Raw genomic sequence first — 20,488 nt, forward strand, 5'->3', positions numbered from 1 at the left:
AAAAAAAAAAAGAGAGAGTGAGGCATTGAAGCATGTTTTAAAATGCATAAGAAGGAAGTACAGACAAGGAGGATTTTTTTTAATGTCACATGTGCAATTTATTATCTACAGAGTAAGCAGAAATTCATCCCGTCCACCAGGTGGTGCCCATCACAATCTGGATACATCAAAAATGAATCAATCAAAGAATCAAGCAATAAGCATTTATTGAGTCCTATATGCCAGGCACTGTGCAAAGAATGAAAAAAATCCCCACTCTCAATTCCTTAACTAAGGGTGCAGCCTCAAGGCCACATGTGGCCTTCTAGGGCTTTGGGTGTGGCCTTCTGACTGAGTCCAAGTTTTACAGAACAAATACTTTTATTAAGGGGATTTGTTCTATGAAGTTTGGATTCAGTCAACAGGCTGCACTTGAGGACCTAGAGGGCCACATGTGGCCTCAAGGCTGCAAGTTGACCAGTCCTGCAGCCTGTTACCTTAACCTTAAGTCTATGAACTCATTTTTGAAATAAGGTTTTTATAACTATATTTCAATATAATTGATTTCCTTTGTAATACTATGTCTTTTATGCATTAAAAACATGATTCTGAGGAGTCTGTAGGTTTCACCAGACTTCTGAAAGGGGTCTATGACACAAAACAAGTGATGAAGCCCTGACATAGAAAGTGGTGGGTGAGCTGTGTCTGCAAAGAAAGGAGAATTCTCTGAGGCAAAGATGAGGAAACATACTGCAGGCATAGGGCTCGCCCAGTGCAAAGGCACAGTGATGAGAGAAACCATATAACCCAAGGACAGAGAACAAGCCACTTTGGCTAGATTGCAGAGTGGAGGAGAGGAATTAGTGTATGACAGGGCTGCAAGATACTGTGACAATGCTTAAAAGTTTAATGGAGGAGTTAACAATTGGTTCTAAAGGCAATAGGGAACCACTGGAATAGAAGAGTGATCTAAGTGGTCAGATTTATGCTCATGAAAAGTCACTCTGGAGGGGAGAAAACTGAAACAGAACAACCAGTTAGGAAACCATTGCAATAATACAGGGGAGAGATGGGAAACACCTGAACTAAGGTGATGGATGGTTGAGTGGAGAGAAAAGATCAGCTATGAAATACTTGGCAACAGATGAGGTATGTGGGGTGAGGGAGAATGAAGAGTCAGAGGTAACACCAAGGTCACAAACCTAGGCAACTGGTACTATGGGGGACCCTCTACAGTATTAGAGAAGTCTGGAAGAGGAACGGGTTTGGGGGGAGAGATAATAAGTTATGTTTGCTGAGGGTTTGCCTGGGATATCCAGTTTCAAATGTTCAATAGGCAGTTTCATGCATCCCAATTTCCAAAGGGATCTTCCTTCTAGCTAGCTCCAAAGGGATAAATGCAACCATCAACAATGAGAAGTTCAATAGTCTAAACGTTCCAAGGTTGGGCTGACCCAACACTAAAAACTACTATTAGGTCTGACCTCAATATTCCTGGCCTTATTGGAAGTCCTGCTTTCAATTTTCCCTAGTCATAAAATCACCAAATCTCAGCACTAGAAGGGACCATGAAGGTCATCTAGTCCAAACTGAACAAGCCTCCAAATGAAGATGTCAAGTGAGGGGGAACCACTACCTCCCAAGGCAGCCCACAACACCTTTGATCTGATTATTGGGAATGGTTTTCCTTATATCAAGTCAAATGTTTCCCCTCTGTAACTTTCACTCATCCATGGCTCCTGGATCCTCATTCTGAGGTCAAGAAAAAAAAAGTTGAATTCCTCTTTCCACTCAACAATCCTTGAAATACCTGAGGACTGGCATCATATTTTCTCTAAGTCTCTTTTTCAGGATAAACATTTCCTGTTCCTTCAATTGATCCTGACTGGGCATGGTCTTTTGGGGTTGTTGTTTTTTTCTTTTTTGGAGGGCAATTGGGGTTAAGTGACTTGTCCAAGGTCACATGGCTAGTTTTTTTTGTGTTAAGTGTCTGAGGCCGGATTTGAACTCAGGTTCTCCTGACTCCAGGGCCAGTGCTCTATTCACTGCACCACCTAGACACCCCTGGGCATCATCTTGAAGCCCTTCACCATTCCAGATCAATTTCCTCTGAATACTCTACATTTATCAATATTCCTCCTAAAATTTAGCACCTAGAACTAAACACAACACTCCAGACGTGATCTGACCGGAGTCCAGTCACAGACATCACAGCAGGGCTACCACTATAACATATTCCCCAGTCCTGGATACTGTGTCACTCTTAATGTAACCTAAGATCACACTGATTTTTTTTGATAGCCATAGGTTATTCCCTTCCCATACCATGTTTTCTTTCTACACATCTGTATCTAAAATGTCATGCTTGTCTAAATCAATTGGACCTGGACTGTGACTCTTCCTGTGGCTGGGACCCCAAATTCCTTGCATCAGGGCTAGGCAGTTAGAAAGCATGGTCTTATCCCAGGAGATGGTGGGCTAGAATGGGAATATGGGGGAAATTCTAAGGAGCAGAGAAATATCTGTTCCTAGTTCCCAATCCTCAAGGGTCTCTGGGCCCTGATGCCCCTTGTAGACTCTAAGACCTCCCTCTGTCTTTATTTGTCTCCGAAGCCTAGAATCAGAGGGTAGAGATATAAATAAGCCACATATAATTCTGTCTCTTACCTCACTGGTGGGAAAAGGGGAGGGAGAGAAGGAGTTTTATAAGATATTAGGGAATCAGGCTTGGAATATGGTGGTGGTCTGAGTGGGTATGGAGAGGAGATACCAAAGGGGTGAGTCCTAGGGGAAAGGCTCAGGCCAAGTCAGAATCATTTAGCTTACTCCCCATGTCTTAGTGTATGAGTTGGAGATGGCCAATGTTGTTTTTCCCCTTATTCCACCTAGTTTTCCCCATTCCCTAAATGACTCTTGTACTTGCCTACATCCCTAGCAACAGTAAAGTTGATATCAGATGCTTAAAAAAAAGTTCAAAACCCAGCATGTGTTCCTACTTGCTCTGCTCACTGCACTCCTATCAGGCCATGTTCTGGACAGCTCCTTTAAGATATTGCACAATAGAAGGATGCTATCACAAAGTCACAGAATTTGAGTTAAAGATACCTCAGAAGCCCCCAGGCCACCCAGAGCCCCTCCTCCCACAGAGGATCATAGAGACCAAGAGCTATCAGAGACTTAAGGTATCATCTAGTCTAACACCACTCCCCACCCCCCACCATTTTACAGATGAGACAAGTGAGGCCCAAAGTGGAACAATAACTGCCAAGATCAAACAGGTGGAAAGAGGCAAAACTTGGTCTTATACCAAGGTCTTCTAACTCCAAAAGCAGTATTCTTTACACCACACGACATTTAATAATAGTGAATAATTGGTCATCCCACCTAGTCAATACTTACCATAGTCTGGGGTGGCCAGGTAGCACAGTGAGTAAGAGCACCGGCCCCAGAGTCGGGATGACCTGCGATTGAATCTGGGCTCAGATACTTACCACCACACCCAGAAATAACTGGCTGTGTAACCTTGAGCAAGTTACTTAACCCCAATTGCTTTAAAAAAAAAACACTTACCATAGTCTATAGCACTGGCTGAAGTCACCTTCTGAAAGTCACAGGTGCCAGGGATTTTCCCCTTCATTTTCTGTTAAGTGCCAAAGAGACAAAAATTGGGAGGGGGAGGCAGAAAAACCCAGATATTTTAAACTACAACTTCAAAAAGCTCAAAAACTCATCACCCTATGCAGAATGGGACATTTTTTTGGACTTGGCTAATGCAGGAATTTGTTTTGCTTGACCATGCATATTTGTTACAAGGGTTTTCTTTTTCTTTCTTTTCTTTTTTCCAATGGGGAAGAGGTGGGAGAGAAAAAAAACAGATTTTTGTTCAATAAAAAAATAGATTTAGGTTTTAAAAAAACCACAACATATCACGACCCTAGAGTAGAGAGGCCCTTAGAATTACAATATGTTTTGCAACTTATCTCTCTCTCCCTTGTTTTTTTTCAATGGAGATTGAGTCCAGTCTTCATGGGCTGGAGCTAGCAGTCAGTCAGTCAATGAGCATTTATTTAGTACTAACCCTGTACCAGGCACTGTAAGTAAGTAAACTGTTAGAAATATAAAGAAAGTCTAAAGCAGTCTTTGTCCTGAAGAAACTCTAATGGCTGAGACAGCACATATAACTAGGTACATACAAGATAGATAGATAGATATACATACATATATGTGTGTATATATATATGAGAGACAGAGACAGCATAGATGAGAGGTCATCTCAGCAAGGAAGTTACTAATGGCTAGGGGGACCAGAAAAGGGCTCTTGCAGAAGACAGAATTTGAGCTAAGTCTTTTAAGGAAGCTAAGAGAGAGAGAGGAGGAAGATGAGCGTTCCAGGCATGGGAGTACAAGGTTGGCTTAAAGGCATAGAGATGGAGAATGGAGTGTTGTTTGTGAGGAACAGCAAACAGGAGAGGGTAGAGAGCTAGATCATAGAGTGTGTAGAGGGCAGTAAAGTGTAAGAAGACTGGAAAGGCAGGAAAGGGCAAGATTATGAAGAGATTTAAATACCAAACAGGCCTTTAGGTTTGATTGTAGAGGAATCAGTGAGCCACCAGATTTTATTGGATGGGGAGTAGAGGGAAAATCATCAGACCTATACTTTAGGAAAATCCCTTTGGCAAATGAGTGGAGGATGGATTGGCATGGGGAGAGGACAGGGGCATGGAGACAATTATAAGGTTATTATAATAGTACAGGAGAAAGGATGAGAGCCTGAACTTGGGAGGGACGGGTGTATAAATGGAGAGAAAAGGACTTATATACGAAAGATGCCATAAAGATAGAAATGAGGAGATTAAGGAACAAATTGATGTGTGGACCAAGTGAAAGGAAACAGCTGAGAATAACACTGAGGTTTTGAGCCTGGATGAGGGGAAGGTGGCAGTGCCTTTGACAGTAATAGGAATATTCAAAGGCGGGAGAGGGTTTGGAGGAAATGATTCCAAGTTCTGTTTGGAACCCATTGAGTTTGAAAGAATAATAATAATAGTTAGCATTTATGTAGCACTATAAGATTTGCCAATTGCTTTACATATGCTATCTCATTTGATCTTTACAATGACCTCTATTACCAACCCAATTTTACAGAAGAGGAAACTGAGAATGAGTGAGGTTTAAGTGACTTATTCAGGATCACAAAGCTAGAAAATGAGGAAGGATTTAAACTGGTTTTTTTTTTTACAATAAACCCAATTCTCTACCTACTGAACCATCAAGGTGTCTCTTGATGCCCTATAGTAATTCAGTTTTAGACGTCCAAAAGTCAAGTAAACAAGACTTTATTAAGCCCCTGTTACACATCAGACATTGTACTAAGCAGTAGAAATACAAAGAAAAGCAAAAATAGTCTCTGCTTTCAAGTCTAACAGTGAAGGCAACAAGAAAACACTGATATACAAACGATATGTAGAGGATAAATTGGACATAATCTCAGAGGGGAAAGCAGTAGCATGATGTGGGACCGGAAGAGGTTTCCTATAGAGAGGGGGATTTTCGTTGTGAGCTGAAGGAAAAAGTCAAAGAAGCCAGAGTTTGGAGATAAGGAAGGAGCGTGTTCCAGGCTTTGGGGGCAACCAGAGAAAATGTCAAGTATAGATGATAGCGTGGCACTGAGCTGACTGATGGATTAAGGAGTTGACTTCTGAAGGTTGAGCAAAAATCTTAGGTTAGGACCAACACTTTCCTTGTTTCCAGCTGTGGCTACTACCAGTCCTCAAAAACTGTCCCTGAGGCAAGGAAATAGGGAAGAGAGGGAGAGGCAAAGGCTGGGGCAGGGCTACCTTCTCCCGGGAGGTGGTGATGCGGTACTCAGCCCTTCAGCGAGGTCCAGGTGACTGATGAGGAACAAAAGGATCGCTCCCCGCTCTCCAAAGGGCATCTCTTCCCTCCCAGCCAGCTGCGCCGGAGGAAGTGGGTTGAAATCCAGTTTTAGGCACTACCTGGCTGTGTGAGGCTGGGCAAGACGGCTGATCTCTGAGCCTCAGTTTTCGCATCTGTAAAAGCATTTGATGAAGCTCGGATGAAACAGAGCGATGGAAAGTGCTTTGCAGACCTCAAGTGGCTCCAGCTATCACGAGAGTTATTTCTGCGCTGAGATGTTTCCCACAGGGAAGAAGGAAAACATGCCTTCTCTCCCCCGCCCCCCAACTCTCACTTGCCCTTACCAAGCCTCCCACCTCTCGGGAAGGGTCGGAACCCTTTTCCGAGGTCTGATCTCCATCCTTCCTGCCGTTTCATTCAATCCGCCTGGTTTCTTCCTCGGCCGAGGAGGAGGGACCCCAGTCTTCAGGTTTGCTCCCGCTTCTCCACGTGCTCCGACACTCTGCCTAAGAGTCCCGAGGTTCCTAGACTGTGGTCACGACGTGGAGACCCTGTCACTTACACAAAGGGCTCTGACCGCGACGTGTCTCCCCCGCGACCTTTCGCAATTGACAAGACACCACGTGGTCAATGTGCAGAGGACACCCCAATCGTGACACTCTATCGCAACATTTTATCGCAACGCGGCGGGGGACCTTATCCCTCCCCCTCGGGCCAAACTCCTATGAGTAGCCTTCCAGGCTAGCGGGACGCCGGATTTTCGGCCAAAACCGAAGCAGCAGAGGTCCCGTTCAATGATTGGTCAAACGCTACGCGGCTCGAGCTCCTTGAAGCTTCCGATTGGCTGTTTATTCTCAGGCAGGTGCCGGTCCAATGGATGAAAGGGCTGTCCCTCCCTAGCTTACTTCTCCTATTGGCAATCGCGGAGGACCAACTTTGAAACTCATCCCCGTTATTGGGCAACCGCACGCGGCAGGTACGTAGTTCTCCAAAAGCTCGCGGGGTGATTGGTTTGGGAAGAAAATAAGAGGTGGGGGCGGGGGAGCAATGGAAGCGGATCCGCCGGAGAGGAAGGTGACGGAGGATTGGCTGGGGTGGGTCACGTGGGCAGCTGCTGATTGGCTGAAGCGAGGCCAGCGCTCCCCTAGTCAGGGTGTGAGGAGACAGCGACTGGGGAGCCGAGGGTACGACGGCTATTCTCAGAGAAGCGGTATAAGTCGGGTTCCGGGTCGGAAGAGGGAGTTTAGAGCTGGGTCCAAGAGCGTGTGAGTAGATGGAATGGAGTTAGGAAGAGCGAAGGGGCTGGAAAGAGGCCAAGAGTCTGGGGGCGGAGGGGATAGGGAGAGGGGGTTTGGGGAAGATGGAGGACCCGGACCTGATGGGGAGGGGGTTGAGGAGTTGAGTCAAGAAGCATTTGTTAAACGGTTCCTTTGAGGAGAAGAAAAAAGGAGGAGGCTTGGACGCGGGCGAGGGCGGGGAGGCAAAGGGAAGGACGGGGAGTAGGAGCCTGGGGAGGGAGCCGAGATGACGAGTCCAGGGGCCTGAGTTTGGAAGGGCGGGGGGGATGGACGAGGAGGCCTGAGGAAGAGGAGGAAGATAAGAAGGGCTGAGGAAATAGAGGGGGGGGGGAAGAAAAGGGGGGGGGGGGGGGGGCGCCGAGTAGGTGAGGATGCGTAACGGAGTCTTTTGTCAGCGTTAGTGCAGCAGTCCTTAAGCCATCGGTGTAGACACTGTAGTACTGTTTTCATAGCCTCGTGAACTACAAAAAGCATTGGCTGAAAAGACTTTTCCCTCAGAATAATTTAGGATTTAGCGATGCAGGAATAAGTTGGAGAGGCTGGTTTTTAGTCTTATCAGGGTTCCACTCAATCTTGGAATAATATATTTTGAGCTAGAAGGGACCATAGAGTTTTATAAACCCCTAATTCTACAGATGAGAAAACTGATCCCCTGAGAGGTTAAGTGATTTGCCCAAGATCACACAGGTAAGAAAACAAAATTTGAACCCAGGTCTTTCAACTCCAGAGCCAGCTACATTGCTTCACTGATCATATCAGTCCTGAGCTGTCTAAAAAAGATCGGGCCCCTGGGGTGGAGGAGGATACTTGTCACTTTGCCTTTCTTAGGGTTTTTTTTTCCTTTAATTGCCCTTTTTTTTTTTTTTATCACTTGCCACCTAGTCTTTGCCTTTATTACTAAACTCATTTATTTGAACCCTCTCTCTGCCACCCTCCTGGTTCAGTTAGCATTATTTTGGACTTGACTGAAAACTGACTTTGTCTTCAAAGCCTCTGTTTTTAGTCCCTGCCCTTTTCTTAAGTGAAGGGTTTGAGGGTTTTCTATCCCATGGGTTTTTAGCACGTGAAAAGAAGACTGGATCTTTAGCCACAGGTGGATCTAAAAATGCTCTGATTGTTTTGAGGAGCACTAATTCTTGGTTTGTTAAAGCTCTGTTTAGAAGCAGTTATTTGGCTTTATTTCATTGACTTTTAAAAGGAAATTTGATACAAAAATGTCTATTAGTTATCAACTTGTTTACAACGGGAACAAACACTTGTACATATCAATTTAAGATTTAAAAACATTTTCCTCACATCAGCTCTCTGAGTAAGCAAGTACCTCATGTTTTTCTGTCTGGATCTGAGATTTCATCTGCATTAAGAAGAGCCTGGTAAGAAAACACCTTCTACCAAAAATGATTTGCAACTTAAAGTCTAAGAAAGTTGCTTGGGGCATTGAGAGGTTAATTGACTTGTCCAGGGTCATACAGCTAGTATTTAGAACTCTATCCTTCTGACTCAGAAGACTTCCCTTTATATAAAACTACTAGACCACAATGCCTTTCTAGTCCCTTTGTACAAATGAGGAAAGGGACACTCAAAAGAGGTAAGTGCTTTGCCCAGGGTCACCCAGCTAGTGTCAGTTTCCATCTGATTTGAAGGTTAGTGCTTTTTTTTTCTTTAATTTTATTTTTACACACTTCTCATATGCCAAGGAGGAAAGTTGAGTAGAGTAATGCAGAATATTTAATTGGGGGAGGGAGAGAGGTAAATTTTCCCATTTTGAGTACTTTGAACTCTCAACTCTTGTCTTATTTTAGCTATAGTGTGAATTGCCTTTTCAAGTACTGTATCATTTATCATTGCCAGAGTTGGGTTCATAGATCTCAAATGTTGCATTTTCAAAGGAGGATATGATCATCCTTGGGCAGAATTAACTGCTTTGAGTTGAATTGTATGCCTATGCTGTATTCTTGGATCTTTGTACAATGGTCAGATTCTGGTATTCTCTCTTGTCCATATATTGCTCTCCCATTCCATTTTAAGTAATAAAATCAATCAAGCATCTAGTAATAGTAATTTATTTCCATTCCTTTTATTTTATCTTTCACTTTTAAACTTTTTATCCAGTGGTGTTCATAACAGAGTATGTGTATATCTAAATTATAAATAAGCCTTCAATTTAGCAATAAACAAGTTTTGTATGTATATGTATGTGTGTATACATATATATGTATATACACCCTCTCTCTCTCCCTCTCCCTCCCTCCCCTTCTCCCTCCCTTTCTCCTCCCCCCCAGCAAAACTTTAATTGGCCTTGCTTTTGATTTGGTAGTTACAGAGATTATTTAAATATGGTCTTTAGTACAGATGGGCTTGTCATGTAAATCCATTTATATCAGCAAATGTTGACACTTCCCAAATGGTGTCTTTGATCTGAGCAAGATTTAATGGTACCCTGCCCTTGAATTATTGGCTTTATGGCTTTCATTTATAATTACTTCAAACCTCCTTGGCTACATCTACCTTCCCTTGCTCATATTGCTTTGAGTTCCTCAAATTTGGAATGTATTCTTTCCAGATAGGACTCAAGACCCATGGAAATAAAACTATTTGTATCACTGCAATCATGATCTTACTGAAAACAATGGGATTGATTGGTATCTTATGTATTCTACCTTCTCTCTGCTTTGGAAGGGGAGCATTCGGATTCGTAGGTACTACTTCTTCCATGAAGGCATCTGAGAGGCCTCCTCATGTGACCTCTCTAACATGTTCATCATACATTTCCTTGTGCCTTATATCCCCTTTATTAGATTATAAGATTCCTTCCTTTTATGTAACACATATTTAATTTTAATTCAATGCTAAAGTCAAATATAGTTTCTGTTTCCTCTTTTTTCATACACTTGGATGTGAATAGGAAATGAGAATACTGACCACCAAAGGGCTATTTGGAAGCTCAGATAATTTTCTGAAAATACTTTCTTGTGCCCTCAGTTCAATTTTAAAAACACTTTTTAAGTACCCAATTACATGTCCATTACTGTTTATACACTGACAGTGTATATTAAGTTACAAAAATGCCAGACTCTGTAGCTTACCTTTGTCATCATACCCTATACACAGTACCAGGAATTTGGCTATATACAGAACCTTTGACTTGGGTCCAGATTTTTTCTGATGAGAGGGGTGCATTCTCCTCTGGACTGTCTGAGATAGATAACTGTAATTGACCCTTAGAATTGGCATGTCCTTCCTTAGCTAGCATTTATTAAACACTGTGCTAAGTAAGCACTGGGAATACAAAGCAAGGCACAAAATAGTCCCTCCTCTCAGAGTTCACAGTCTAATGGGGGAGATAACACAAAACACCCAAACAAGATATATTGAGCATAGTAGCCAGTTATGTAAAAACCCACAACTGCAAATTTTAGAATGCAACCAAAAGTGGACTGGTATTTAGATCAAACTGTTGCTAGGGTGCTGATTGAGCTAGTTTGTGTACATATGGTAGATTGCTTGTCTTAAAATTTAAATTTGGAAGAAGAGAGGAGTGACAACACAAATGGAAAATATAACATTTGTTGTTTAAAGTACAAAACTAAGAAAGAAATCTTAGTATACTGTTGTTCCAAGCTACTGCTTTGACTAAGCATTTAGAATCTGTGAATAAAGCCATTTTAACCGAATCAGTATTTTATATATTATATACACACAAACCTCAGTCCAGTCAAGGTCTCCTTGCCAAAGACAGTTTACCAGAAATTACTTGGATCCTACAAGGTAAGAGTGGGCTTGCAAATTTACAATAGGAAAAAGCTGCAAGCTCAGTAGACAGTAGTAAAGGTTTGGGGTATTTTTTGGTGGGAGGGAGGAGTGGGAGTCAGGTTGGGCAAGAGTGTATAATGTTATTGTTAAAAGCTTTATGAATACACTACAGTTTTACAAACTCTTCAAGTGAATTGCCAAAAATATGAAAGCCTGCATGTAATTTTAAACTAAGGCTTATTCCAAAGAGCAGAAGTGAGAAACATCTAATTGTAGAATCATACATCTGTAGCTAAAAGGGAAATTGGAAATCAGGGAGGTAGACCAGCCCCCTCATTTTATAGATCAGGAAACAGACCCAGGCTGACCTAAAAGGTCGCTTACATAAAACTGGATTGAGGACTTGAATCCAGGTTCTACAACTCCCAAGTCCAGTGCTTTGTCTGGTCTTCCAGATTTAATTCCATCTTGGTTGTTGCAGTAGCAGTACAGCTTCTCTTTCAGAGAAAAGTACATTTAAAACTGACATTTTATTTCAGAGTAGATTTTGTTTTCATCCATATTTCTAGCATCACTGGGATTGAATCAGATTTCTTTTTCCAGTAATCATTTAAATTACAATGTTGTGCCAGTAGTCATACAAACTAAAGGGTTTTCTTCCCGTACCTGAGCAAACCCAATGGGAAAACAAACTTTTGATTTGCTGGTAATAATAAAGCACAAATTTCAGTTTGCAGTCTCACAAAGCTTCCTGAATTGGTAGAAGGCTTTTCAATTGTCTGATTGATTTGGATTGTCTTTAACTATTTAAGTTAATAGAACAACCTTGAATATGATCTTCCTAACACAGAAACATGAAAGCACATCACATGTAAAGCCTCTTCCCTCTCTCCCTTTTACTGCCTGTCCAAGAACCAAAAACAATATAGCTTTTTTTTTTTTATAAGGTTCTTTAGTTTTTGTGAATACATGGTGAACCAAAGGGAATAATAAGATCATCCTGGGGAAATAAATCTGATTGTGAAGGACTTCAAATGCTGAAGAGAAAAATTTGCCTTTTAACCCAAAGGCAGTAAAGAGTCACTGAATATCCTTGAGCTAGGGAACTTGGTCAAACCTGTGCCTTAGGACTGTCGCTGTGGTAGCTGTGCAGAGAATGGATAAGAGAAAGGTGAGCCTAGAGTCAGGGATATCAGTTGACTGCTGTAGCCGTTGTCCAGGTGAGAAGTGGTGAGGGTCTAAACTAGAGTGGTTCAAGAGTAAAGGGGAAAGATATGAGAGGTGTTCTGGAGTTAGATTCAGCCAGACTTGGCAACGTAATGGATGTGGGTTGAAAAAGGGAAGGGAACAGGCATTTTTATATAGCACCTATTATGTGCCAGACACTGTTTTAAGCATTTGACATATATTATCTCCTTTGATCCTCAAAACCTGCTAGGTAGATGCGATTATTCCCATTTTATACTTGAGGAAAACTGAGGCTGACAGAGGTCAAGTGATTTGTGTTCATTGCCACACAATTGATACCTAAGTCAAGATTTGAACTCAGATCTTCCTGACTCCAGTCCCAGCTCTCTCCCCGCGTTCTACCACCAGCTGCAACTAAGAGTAGAGAATACTCCAATATAATTTTGGGATTGCAAAGCTGAAGTGATTGGAAGAGTGGTGTTCTTGATAGAAATAGGGAATTTGGGAGGCATAGGTTTAGGAAGAAAGAAGACTTCTAGGTAGTGATGTCTAGTTGGAAAGGTTTGCTTGGGAGTGATCTGCAGAAAAGTGATAGTTGAAATGGTGGGAACTGATGGAATCACCGAGGTGGTGGAGACAGACGAGAGAAGGGAATCCAGGACAGAGCCCCAAGGTATACCCATACATAAGGGCTAGGGTGTAGATGATCTTGCCATGGAACTGAGAGGAGTTAGGCAGGTAGGAGAAAAACCCCTCAGGAACAGAAATAACCAGCTGGAAGTAGTGGGTAATTTCAAATACTTCTAAGACTTCAAGAAGGACAATGGCTGAGGAAAGGCCATTTGATTTAATGACTAGAGAAATTGTAACCTTGGAGAGAACAGTTTTAGTTGAATGGTAAGGTTAGAAGCTCCATACCAAACTTTGCTATACAGTCCCTTCTGTATATTGATGCAGAGCAGATTTCCTAAATCTTAACCCTGATGTCAGTATGGCACAGTTGGAAAAGCCATGGACTTGGAGCCAAGACCTGAGCTTGCATCCCATCTCAGACACTTAAACAGTTGTGTGATCCTCGGCAAGTCATTTAAACTTTCTTAGTTTCAGTTTCTTCCTTTATAAAATAAAGATATTATCTGTAGCACTTAACAATTGTGAAGGGCAAATGATAATCATCTCTAGATGTAAAGCGCTTTGCAAACTTCATAAATATTATTGTTACCCTGATACTCTTATTCAGTAACCTTTTATTGGTTCACTACTGCTGCAAATTAAACTCCTTAGCATGACTTTCAAAGTCCTCTATAATCTGATCCCCATCCTACTTTAACTCCTGTTACTTTTGTTTTTATTATCTAAGCTCCAGCTAAGCTGGTTTGTTCATTATATTTACATCTCATGAGTTTGAATGTGTATTTTTCTAGGGTTAGGCAGCAAAAAGACTTAAGTTTCTTTTTACTTGTGGCCTTCAGTTGCTTGTCCAGTGAGTCAGGTTTCTCACCTTGAAGTTGGTACTTGGAATTTGGGCAAAAATGTTGCTACATGCACATAAGTTTTGGTTGAAAGCTCCTTTTGTTTCCCTTCCCATGCTTCAGAATGCAGGTTAGAACTCCAGAGAAAATGTCCACTGAATGGTCTTCTTGGACAAACCTGTCAACCATTCAGAAAATAGCACTGGGCCTTGGAATTCCAGCCAGTCTGACTGTTGCCTATATCCTCTACCGAAGGTATAGAGAAAGCCGAGGTATGTATTTTTGTGTATATTCATGTAGATGATGGAAAGGTTTAGAAACTGACATGCTTCATTTGCCTGAAGTAAAATAAATATTTTAGACTTGATCATTTATTGTATTACAACTAGAACAACATAAGGGGTCTTTGCAACTGGCTGTACTTCCAGTAGCACAGAGTCACTGTTTCTTTTTGTTACCACAACTCTTCCCTTAGCAGCTAGTCTGTAGACTTCAATACCAATTCATCTGCCCTTTTATGAGAGCTCTATTGATTTAAGTAGAGAACCAGCATTAAAATTGCAGTGGGTTCTTTTTTTAAAATAAATTTTTATTGAGGTCTTTTTTTTCACATCACTATAATTTCCCCTAGTATGTCTCCCTGCCCCAGAGAGCTAACCCATACAACTAACGATTTTTTTTAAAGACAAAAAAAGAAAGAGGATGGAAAACCCAGCATAATTGCTTGATACGTTGAAAAAGTCTGAAAATATGTTCAATGTACAATACTTCTGAACTTCCTGTCTCTTCTTTCAAGTCATGTTTGTTTTTTGTAATTTTGCAACATTCACTTTTGAATTTTTTTTGGTCATTCTTTCCATTTCTATTATAGTCTCTGGGTATATTGTTTTCTTGGCTCTGCTTACTTCACTCTGCATCAGCTCATGTAGATCTTTCCATGCTTTTCTATATTCATTACACACACAATTTCTTACACTCTTACATAATATATATGGTATACAATTTCTTACATTCTTACTTATGTCCATTACATTCATATATCACATTTTTTTTAGCCATTCCCCAGTTGATGAGTATGTACTTTGTTTTGAATTCTTTGCTACCACAAAAAAAAAATGCTACTATAAATATTTTGGTGCATGTGGGAACTTAATATCAGTGACCTCCTTGGGGTATAAGCCTATTACTAGAATCTCTAGGTTCAAGGATGTGGACATTTTTAGTCACTCTTATTTGTATACTCCCAAATTGTTTTCTAAAACAGTTGTACCAATTCACAGCTCCACTAGTCATGCACTAGGGTGCCTATCTTTCCACAACCCCTTGAAGATTAAGTATTCCCATCTTCTCATCTTTGCCAATATACTGGATAGAAAATAAAACCTTGGTTTTATTTTTTATTGTTATGGTTGTTTTGATTTGCATTTGTCTTATTATTAGTGATTTGGAGCATTCTTCTTTGTGATTGTTAGTGGTTTACAATTCTTCTTTTGAGATATGTTTGTTTATATCCTTGGACCACTTATCTTTTGGGGAATGGCTTTTGGTCTTATATCTGTTCATGTAAATAAAATTGCCCCATTCTTTTTATATGTACCTTCCTATTCAGCCTTGAGGAAAGGTCAATCTTTTCTCATTCACCACTAATGGACTGTGTTTCAGGGTTTAAATGGATTGTAAAAATTTGGTGGGATAAACTCCAAATCTGAACAGAAAATCCAGATAAGTGTGGACTCCTAGGTCACTGTCTTCTAGGATTCTCTCCTGGTAACATTGAAAACAGGTTGGAATTAGAAGCCCCTCTGAAGCTCAGCACGCCTTCCTTGTAGGACTAGAGAGCTTTTCCTCCTTTAACATCTGTGAAGCAGCATTCCACAGAGCTATCTTATCTGTCAGTCATATCTTCTATAATCTTTAAGTTCCCATTCAGAAAGCACCTTCGTTTGTTGCTGTTACTGGGTTTTTTTTCTCCTTTGGTTCCTCTTGTTTTTGACAGAGTTTTGGGGCAGAAGTCAGGGAGCAGGGGGTATTATATTAAGTCTTTGGCAGTAGGACTTATCTGATGGTCACTTTATAGAAGAGCGGCTGACATTTGTTGGGGAAGATGATATTGAGGTGGAGATGCGGGTCCCACAAGAGGCTGTAAAACTGATTATTGGCCGGCAAGGAGCCAATATTAAACAGGTAAGTATGTTGGGTTTGGTGGGTATTTTATGTTTGTAAATTTTACCCCGTCCCCTCAAACACCACATGCACATACATAATAAAATAAGTTGCCTTCAGCGAAAAGCACCTTTGCTGAGCTAAATTGCTCCCTTTAGATGACAGATGACTTTCATTCTAGCCATTATTTCACTATATAAGGCTCTTACATTCAAGAAAAGGACTGCTCGATTACTCAGAAATTTACTTGATCATTTACCATAAATATTAAATTCTCGACTGGATGCCCTACTACTCAGCATATATCTCAGTCACCTTCCTCTTTTGTCAGTTAGAAAATTGGGAAAGCAATTTACCATCTCCCTAATCCAAGTAATAATTAGGAAAATAAAATGGCTTCACAGATGGGAGGGGTGGGGAATGTGTGTAAGTAAGTTTCTCTGATTAAGATTTTGGGTTTTTTCCAATTACATGTAGAAAACTTTAATACTCATTTATTTTTAATTTCAAGTTCCAAATTTTCTCCCTTCCTCTTCTCCCCCCTTATTGAGAAGGCCAACAGTTTGACATAGGTTATACATGTGTATTCATGCAAAATATTTCCATCTTAGTCATTGTTGTGAAAGAAAACATAAGACTCTACACACACACACACACACATCCCCCAAAAAAAACAAGAAAAATTTTGAAAATATTGGGAAATGTTTGCATTCAGACTCCATCAATTCTTTCTCAGGAAGTGGGTAGCATTTTTCATCATGAGTCCCTTAGCATTGTCTTAGATCATTGTATTGCTGAGAATAACAAGTCATTCACAGGTGATCATCATACAGTAGTGGTGTTACTGTGTACAGTCCTGGTTCTGCTCACTTCACTTTGTATCAGTTCATGTAAGTCTTTCCAGGTTTTTCTGAAAGCTCATCATTTCTTATAGCACAATAGTATTCCATCACAATCATATACCCCAACTCAGTTGATGGGAATTCCCTGAATGTCTAATTCTTTGCCACCACAAAAAGAGCTACTATAAATATCTTTGTACATAGAGGTTCTTTTTTTTTTTTAATCTCTTTGGGATACAGAGCTAATAGTGGTATTGCTGGGTCAGATTTTGGGTATATTTTGAAATTGTTCGCCAGAATGATTGGATCAGTTCACAGCTCTACCAGCAGTGCTTTAATGTCCCAGTTTTCCCACATCTCCGACATTTATCATTTTCCTTTTCTATCACAATAGCCAATCCTATAGGTATGAGTTGGTACCTCAGAGTTGTTTCAATTTGCTTTTCTCTAATCAGTAGTGATTTAGAGCATTTTTTTCATATGATTATAAATACCTATGATTTCTTCATCTGAGAACTGCCACTTCATATCTTCTGATCATTTATCAATTGGGGAATGATTTGTGATTCTTATAAATTTGACTCAGTTCTCTATATATTTGAGAAATGAAGTATGCAGCAGAGAAACTGACTATAAAATTTTCCCCCAGTTTTTTGCTTTCCTTCTAATCTTGGCTGCATTGGTTTTATTGTGCAAAACCTTTTTTTTTTAATGTAATCAAAATTATGTATTCTATATCTTATAATGTTCTCTTATCTCTTGTGTGGTCATAAATTCTTCCCTTATCTACAGATCTGACAGATAAATTATCCCATGCTCCCCTAATTTACTTATGCTGTCACTCTTTATGTCTAAATCATGGGCCTATTTTGACCTTAACTTGTTATACAGTGTGAGATGTTGGTCTATGACTAGTTTTTGCCAAAATGCTTTCTAGTTTTCCCAGAAATGTTGTCAGAGAGCAAGTTCTTGTCCTAAAAGCTTGGATCTTTGGGTTTACCAAACACTAGATTACTCTGGTCATTAACTACTGTGTATTGTGTACCTAATCTATTCCGCTGATCTACCAATCTGATTTCTTAGCCAGTAGCAGATTGTTTTGATGATTACTGTTATGTAATACAGCTTGAGATCTGATACAGATAAGCTACCTTCCTTGACACTTTTTCCATTTATTCACTTAATATTCTTGACCTTTTATTCTTCCGGACGAATTTTGTATTTGTTTCTAGCACTATAAAGTAATTTTTGGGTAGTTTGGCGTGGCACTGAATGAATTAATTTAGGTAGAATTGTTATTTTTATTATATTGACTCAGCCTGTCCATGAGAAATTAGTATATTTTTCATTGTTAAGATCTGATTTTATTTGTGTGAAAAATATTTTGTAATTGTGTTCATATAGTTCCTGGGTTTATCTTGTTGGGTAGACTCCCAGGTATTTTTTATCATCCACAGTTGATAAAAGTTATTTTAAGTATAATTTTTCTTTCTATCTCTTGCTGCTAGACTTTTTTGGTAATATATAGAAATGCTGATGGTTAATGTGGGTTGGATTTTATATCCTTCAACTTTGCTAAAGTTCTTTATTTTTCTTCTCTTATTGTTTTAATTTTTATTTTTTTCAAATGCTTTATTAACTTCTGATTTACATCATTCATTTCAGCAAGATTTTGAGTTACAAATTTTCTCCCTGTTTTTCCCCTACCCACCCCGCCAAAATAGCAGTCCCACAGGATATTCCCTCCTCCAATCTTCTTTCTCCCATATTTTCTCCCATACCCCTTTTGACTTTTCCAGTGGATCTCTATGCCCCAGTGCCTGTATATCTTATTTCCCAATTACATGTAAAATAGTATTAATAATAGTGTGTATGTATATATATATATATATTTAAACATTTCATTTTAAAACTTTGAATTCCAGATTCATTCCCTTCCTCCCTTGTCACCCACCCTTACTGGGAAGATAAGCAGTTCAGTATAGGTTGTACATGTGTGGCTAATGCAAAACAATAACATAGTAGATATATTGTAAAAAACTGACTATATTTCCCTCTCTCCTATCCCACCTCCCACTTGTTCTGTTCTCTACTTTGATCCCATCCCTTTTCAAAAGTGGGTGCTTCCAACTTCCCTCCCCTCCAGCCTGCCCTCCTTTCCATCATCCCCCCTCTCATCCCCTTTTCCCCTACTCTCCTGTAGGGTAAGATACCCTATTTAGTGTGTATTTCATTCCCTCCCTGAGCCAAATTCAATGGAAATAAGTAATCCATTCCCTTTTGCCTTCCTGCTCTTCCCCTCCATTGTAAGTCTTCCCTGCCTCTTCTATATGAGATAATTTACCCCATTCTGTCTCTCCCCATCTTGTCTCATTATATTCCCCTCTCACCTCTTAATTTCACGTTTTAGGTATCATCCCTTCCTGTTAAATTGGTCCTGTGCCCTCTGTCTATGTATACCTGTAAACATATGCCCATAAGCCCTCATATATAGACATATATATATGTCTATATATATATGTATATATATATATTTCTATTCCCTTCAACTAGTGAGAAAGGTTTCATCAATTACAATTATTGCTTTTCCATGTAGGAATATTAATAGTTCAACTTTGATAAGTTCCTTATCCTGATTTCTTTTCCCTGTTTACTTTCTCATGTTTCTCTTGCTTCTTGTATCTGAATGTCAAATTTTCTATTCAACTCTGGTTTTTTCATTAAGAATGCTTGAAAGTCCTCTATTCCGCTGAATGACCATATTTTCCCCTGAAACATGATACTCAGTTTTGCTGGGTAGGTGACTCTTGGTTTTAATCCCAGCTCCTTTGACCTCCGGAATATCATATTCCAAGCCCTCAGTGTAGAAGCTGCCAGATCCTGGGTTATCCTGATTGTGTTTCCACAATATTCAAATTGTTTCTTCCTGGCTGCTTGTAATATTCTCTCCTTAATGTGGGAATTCTGGAACCTGGCTGTAATATTCCTAGGAGTTTTCTTTTCGGGATCTTTTTCAGGAGGTGATTGGTGGATTCTTTCAACCTCTATTTTGCCCTCTGGTTCTAAAACATCAGGGCAGTTTTCTTTGAGAACTTCCTGGAGGATGATTTCTAGGTTCTTACTTTGATCATGGCTTTCAGGTAGTCCAATAATTTTTAAATTATCTCTCCTGGATCTATTTTCCAGGTCAGTGGTTTTCACAATTAGATATTTCACATTTCCTTCTATTCTTTCATTTGTTTGGATCTGTTGAACAGCATCTTGATTTCTCATAAAGTCATTAGCTTCCATTTGCTCCAATCTAATTCTGAAGCAATGATTCTCCTCATTGAGCTTTTGAGATTCTTTTTCCATCTGGCAAATTCGGCTTTTTAAGGCATTCTTCTCCTCATTGCCTTTTTGAGCCTCTTTTGCCATTTGAATTAGTCTATTTTTTGAGCTGTGATTTTCCTCAATCAGGCTGTTGACTCTCATTTCGTAATTTTCTTGCATTGTTCTCATTTCTCTTTTCAATTTTTCCTCCACTTCTCTTATCTGCTTCTTAAGGTCCTCTATGGCCTGAAATCAGCTTGTATTTTCGTTTGAAGCTTTTGGTGCAGGAGTTCTGACTTCACTGTCTTCCTCCTGTTCCATGCTTTGCTCCTTTTTGTCCCCAAAATAGGAGTCTAATTTGGTTGGAATCTTTTGTCTGCTTTGTTTCCTTTGCCTGGTCATGTCACCCCTCAGTCACTTGACCCCTGGGCTTTTTGCCACAGTAGGACTCTGCCAGCAGACAGGGGAGCTTTCATCCCAAACGCTGGGGTTTTCTCAGTTGCTGGAGGTATGTAATGTAATGCCAAGGAAAGGCAACTTCCCAGGTTCAAAATACCAGCATAGGTGCTCTCTATTTTATTCAGTGACAAACCAAGAACAGAGA

At 40.2% G+C, this 20,488-nt stretch overlaps 1 protein-coding gene and 1 long non-coding RNA gene across 10 annotated transcripts in view; one reads left to right on the forward strand and one right to left on the reverse strand.

Annotated features, from left to right (window-relative positions):
* LOC138162654 (uncharacterized) overlaps positions 1-6,650 on the reverse strand; it is a 20,163-nt gene extending 13,513 nt beyond the window's left edge. Inside the window, exons 1-3 of the long non-coding RNA XR_011168686.1 lie at positions 6,201-6,650; positions 5,817-6,029; positions 3,550-3,619 (exon numbers count right to left, since the gene is read on the reverse strand). This is a non-coding gene — a long non-coding RNA (uncharacterized lncRNA). The remainder of the gene's footprint in view (positions 1-3,549; positions 3,620-5,816; positions 6,030-6,200) is intronic.
* Positions 6,651-6,960: 310 nt separating this feature from the next.
* Positions 6,961-20,488, forward strand: part of TDRKH (tudor and KH domain containing) — a 21,527-nt gene continuing 7,999 nt past the window's right edge. For 3 of the 9 annotated variants that reach the window (XR_011168687.1, XM_069089997.1, XM_069089990.1), the window contains exons 1-3: positions 6,967-7,121; positions 13,691-13,839; positions 15,645-15,751. Coding sequence is in view for 8 of the 9 variants with exons in the window: in XM_069089997.1 (XP_068946098.1) it covers positions 13,692-13,839; positions 15,645-15,751 (255 nt within the window). In the remaining variant the exon portion in view is untranslated. Of the gene's footprint in view, positions 7,122-7,789; positions 7,842-8,455; positions 8,528-13,690; positions 13,840-15,644; positions 15,752-20,488 lie in introns of all 9 variants that reach the window. The other 6 variants (XM_069089992.1, XM_069089993.1, XM_069089991.1 and 3 more) reach the window with 6 other exon arrangements.

This window comes from Petaurus breviceps, unplaced genomic scaffold (genome assembly GCF_028583685.1).
Source record: "Petaurus breviceps papuanus isolate PSGF00001 unplaced genomic scaffold, PetGlider_PUasm1.0 186, whole genome shotgun sequence".
Taxonomy (NCBI): Eukaryota; Metazoa; Chordata; class Mammalia; order Diprotodontia; family Petauridae; genus Petaurus; species Petaurus breviceps.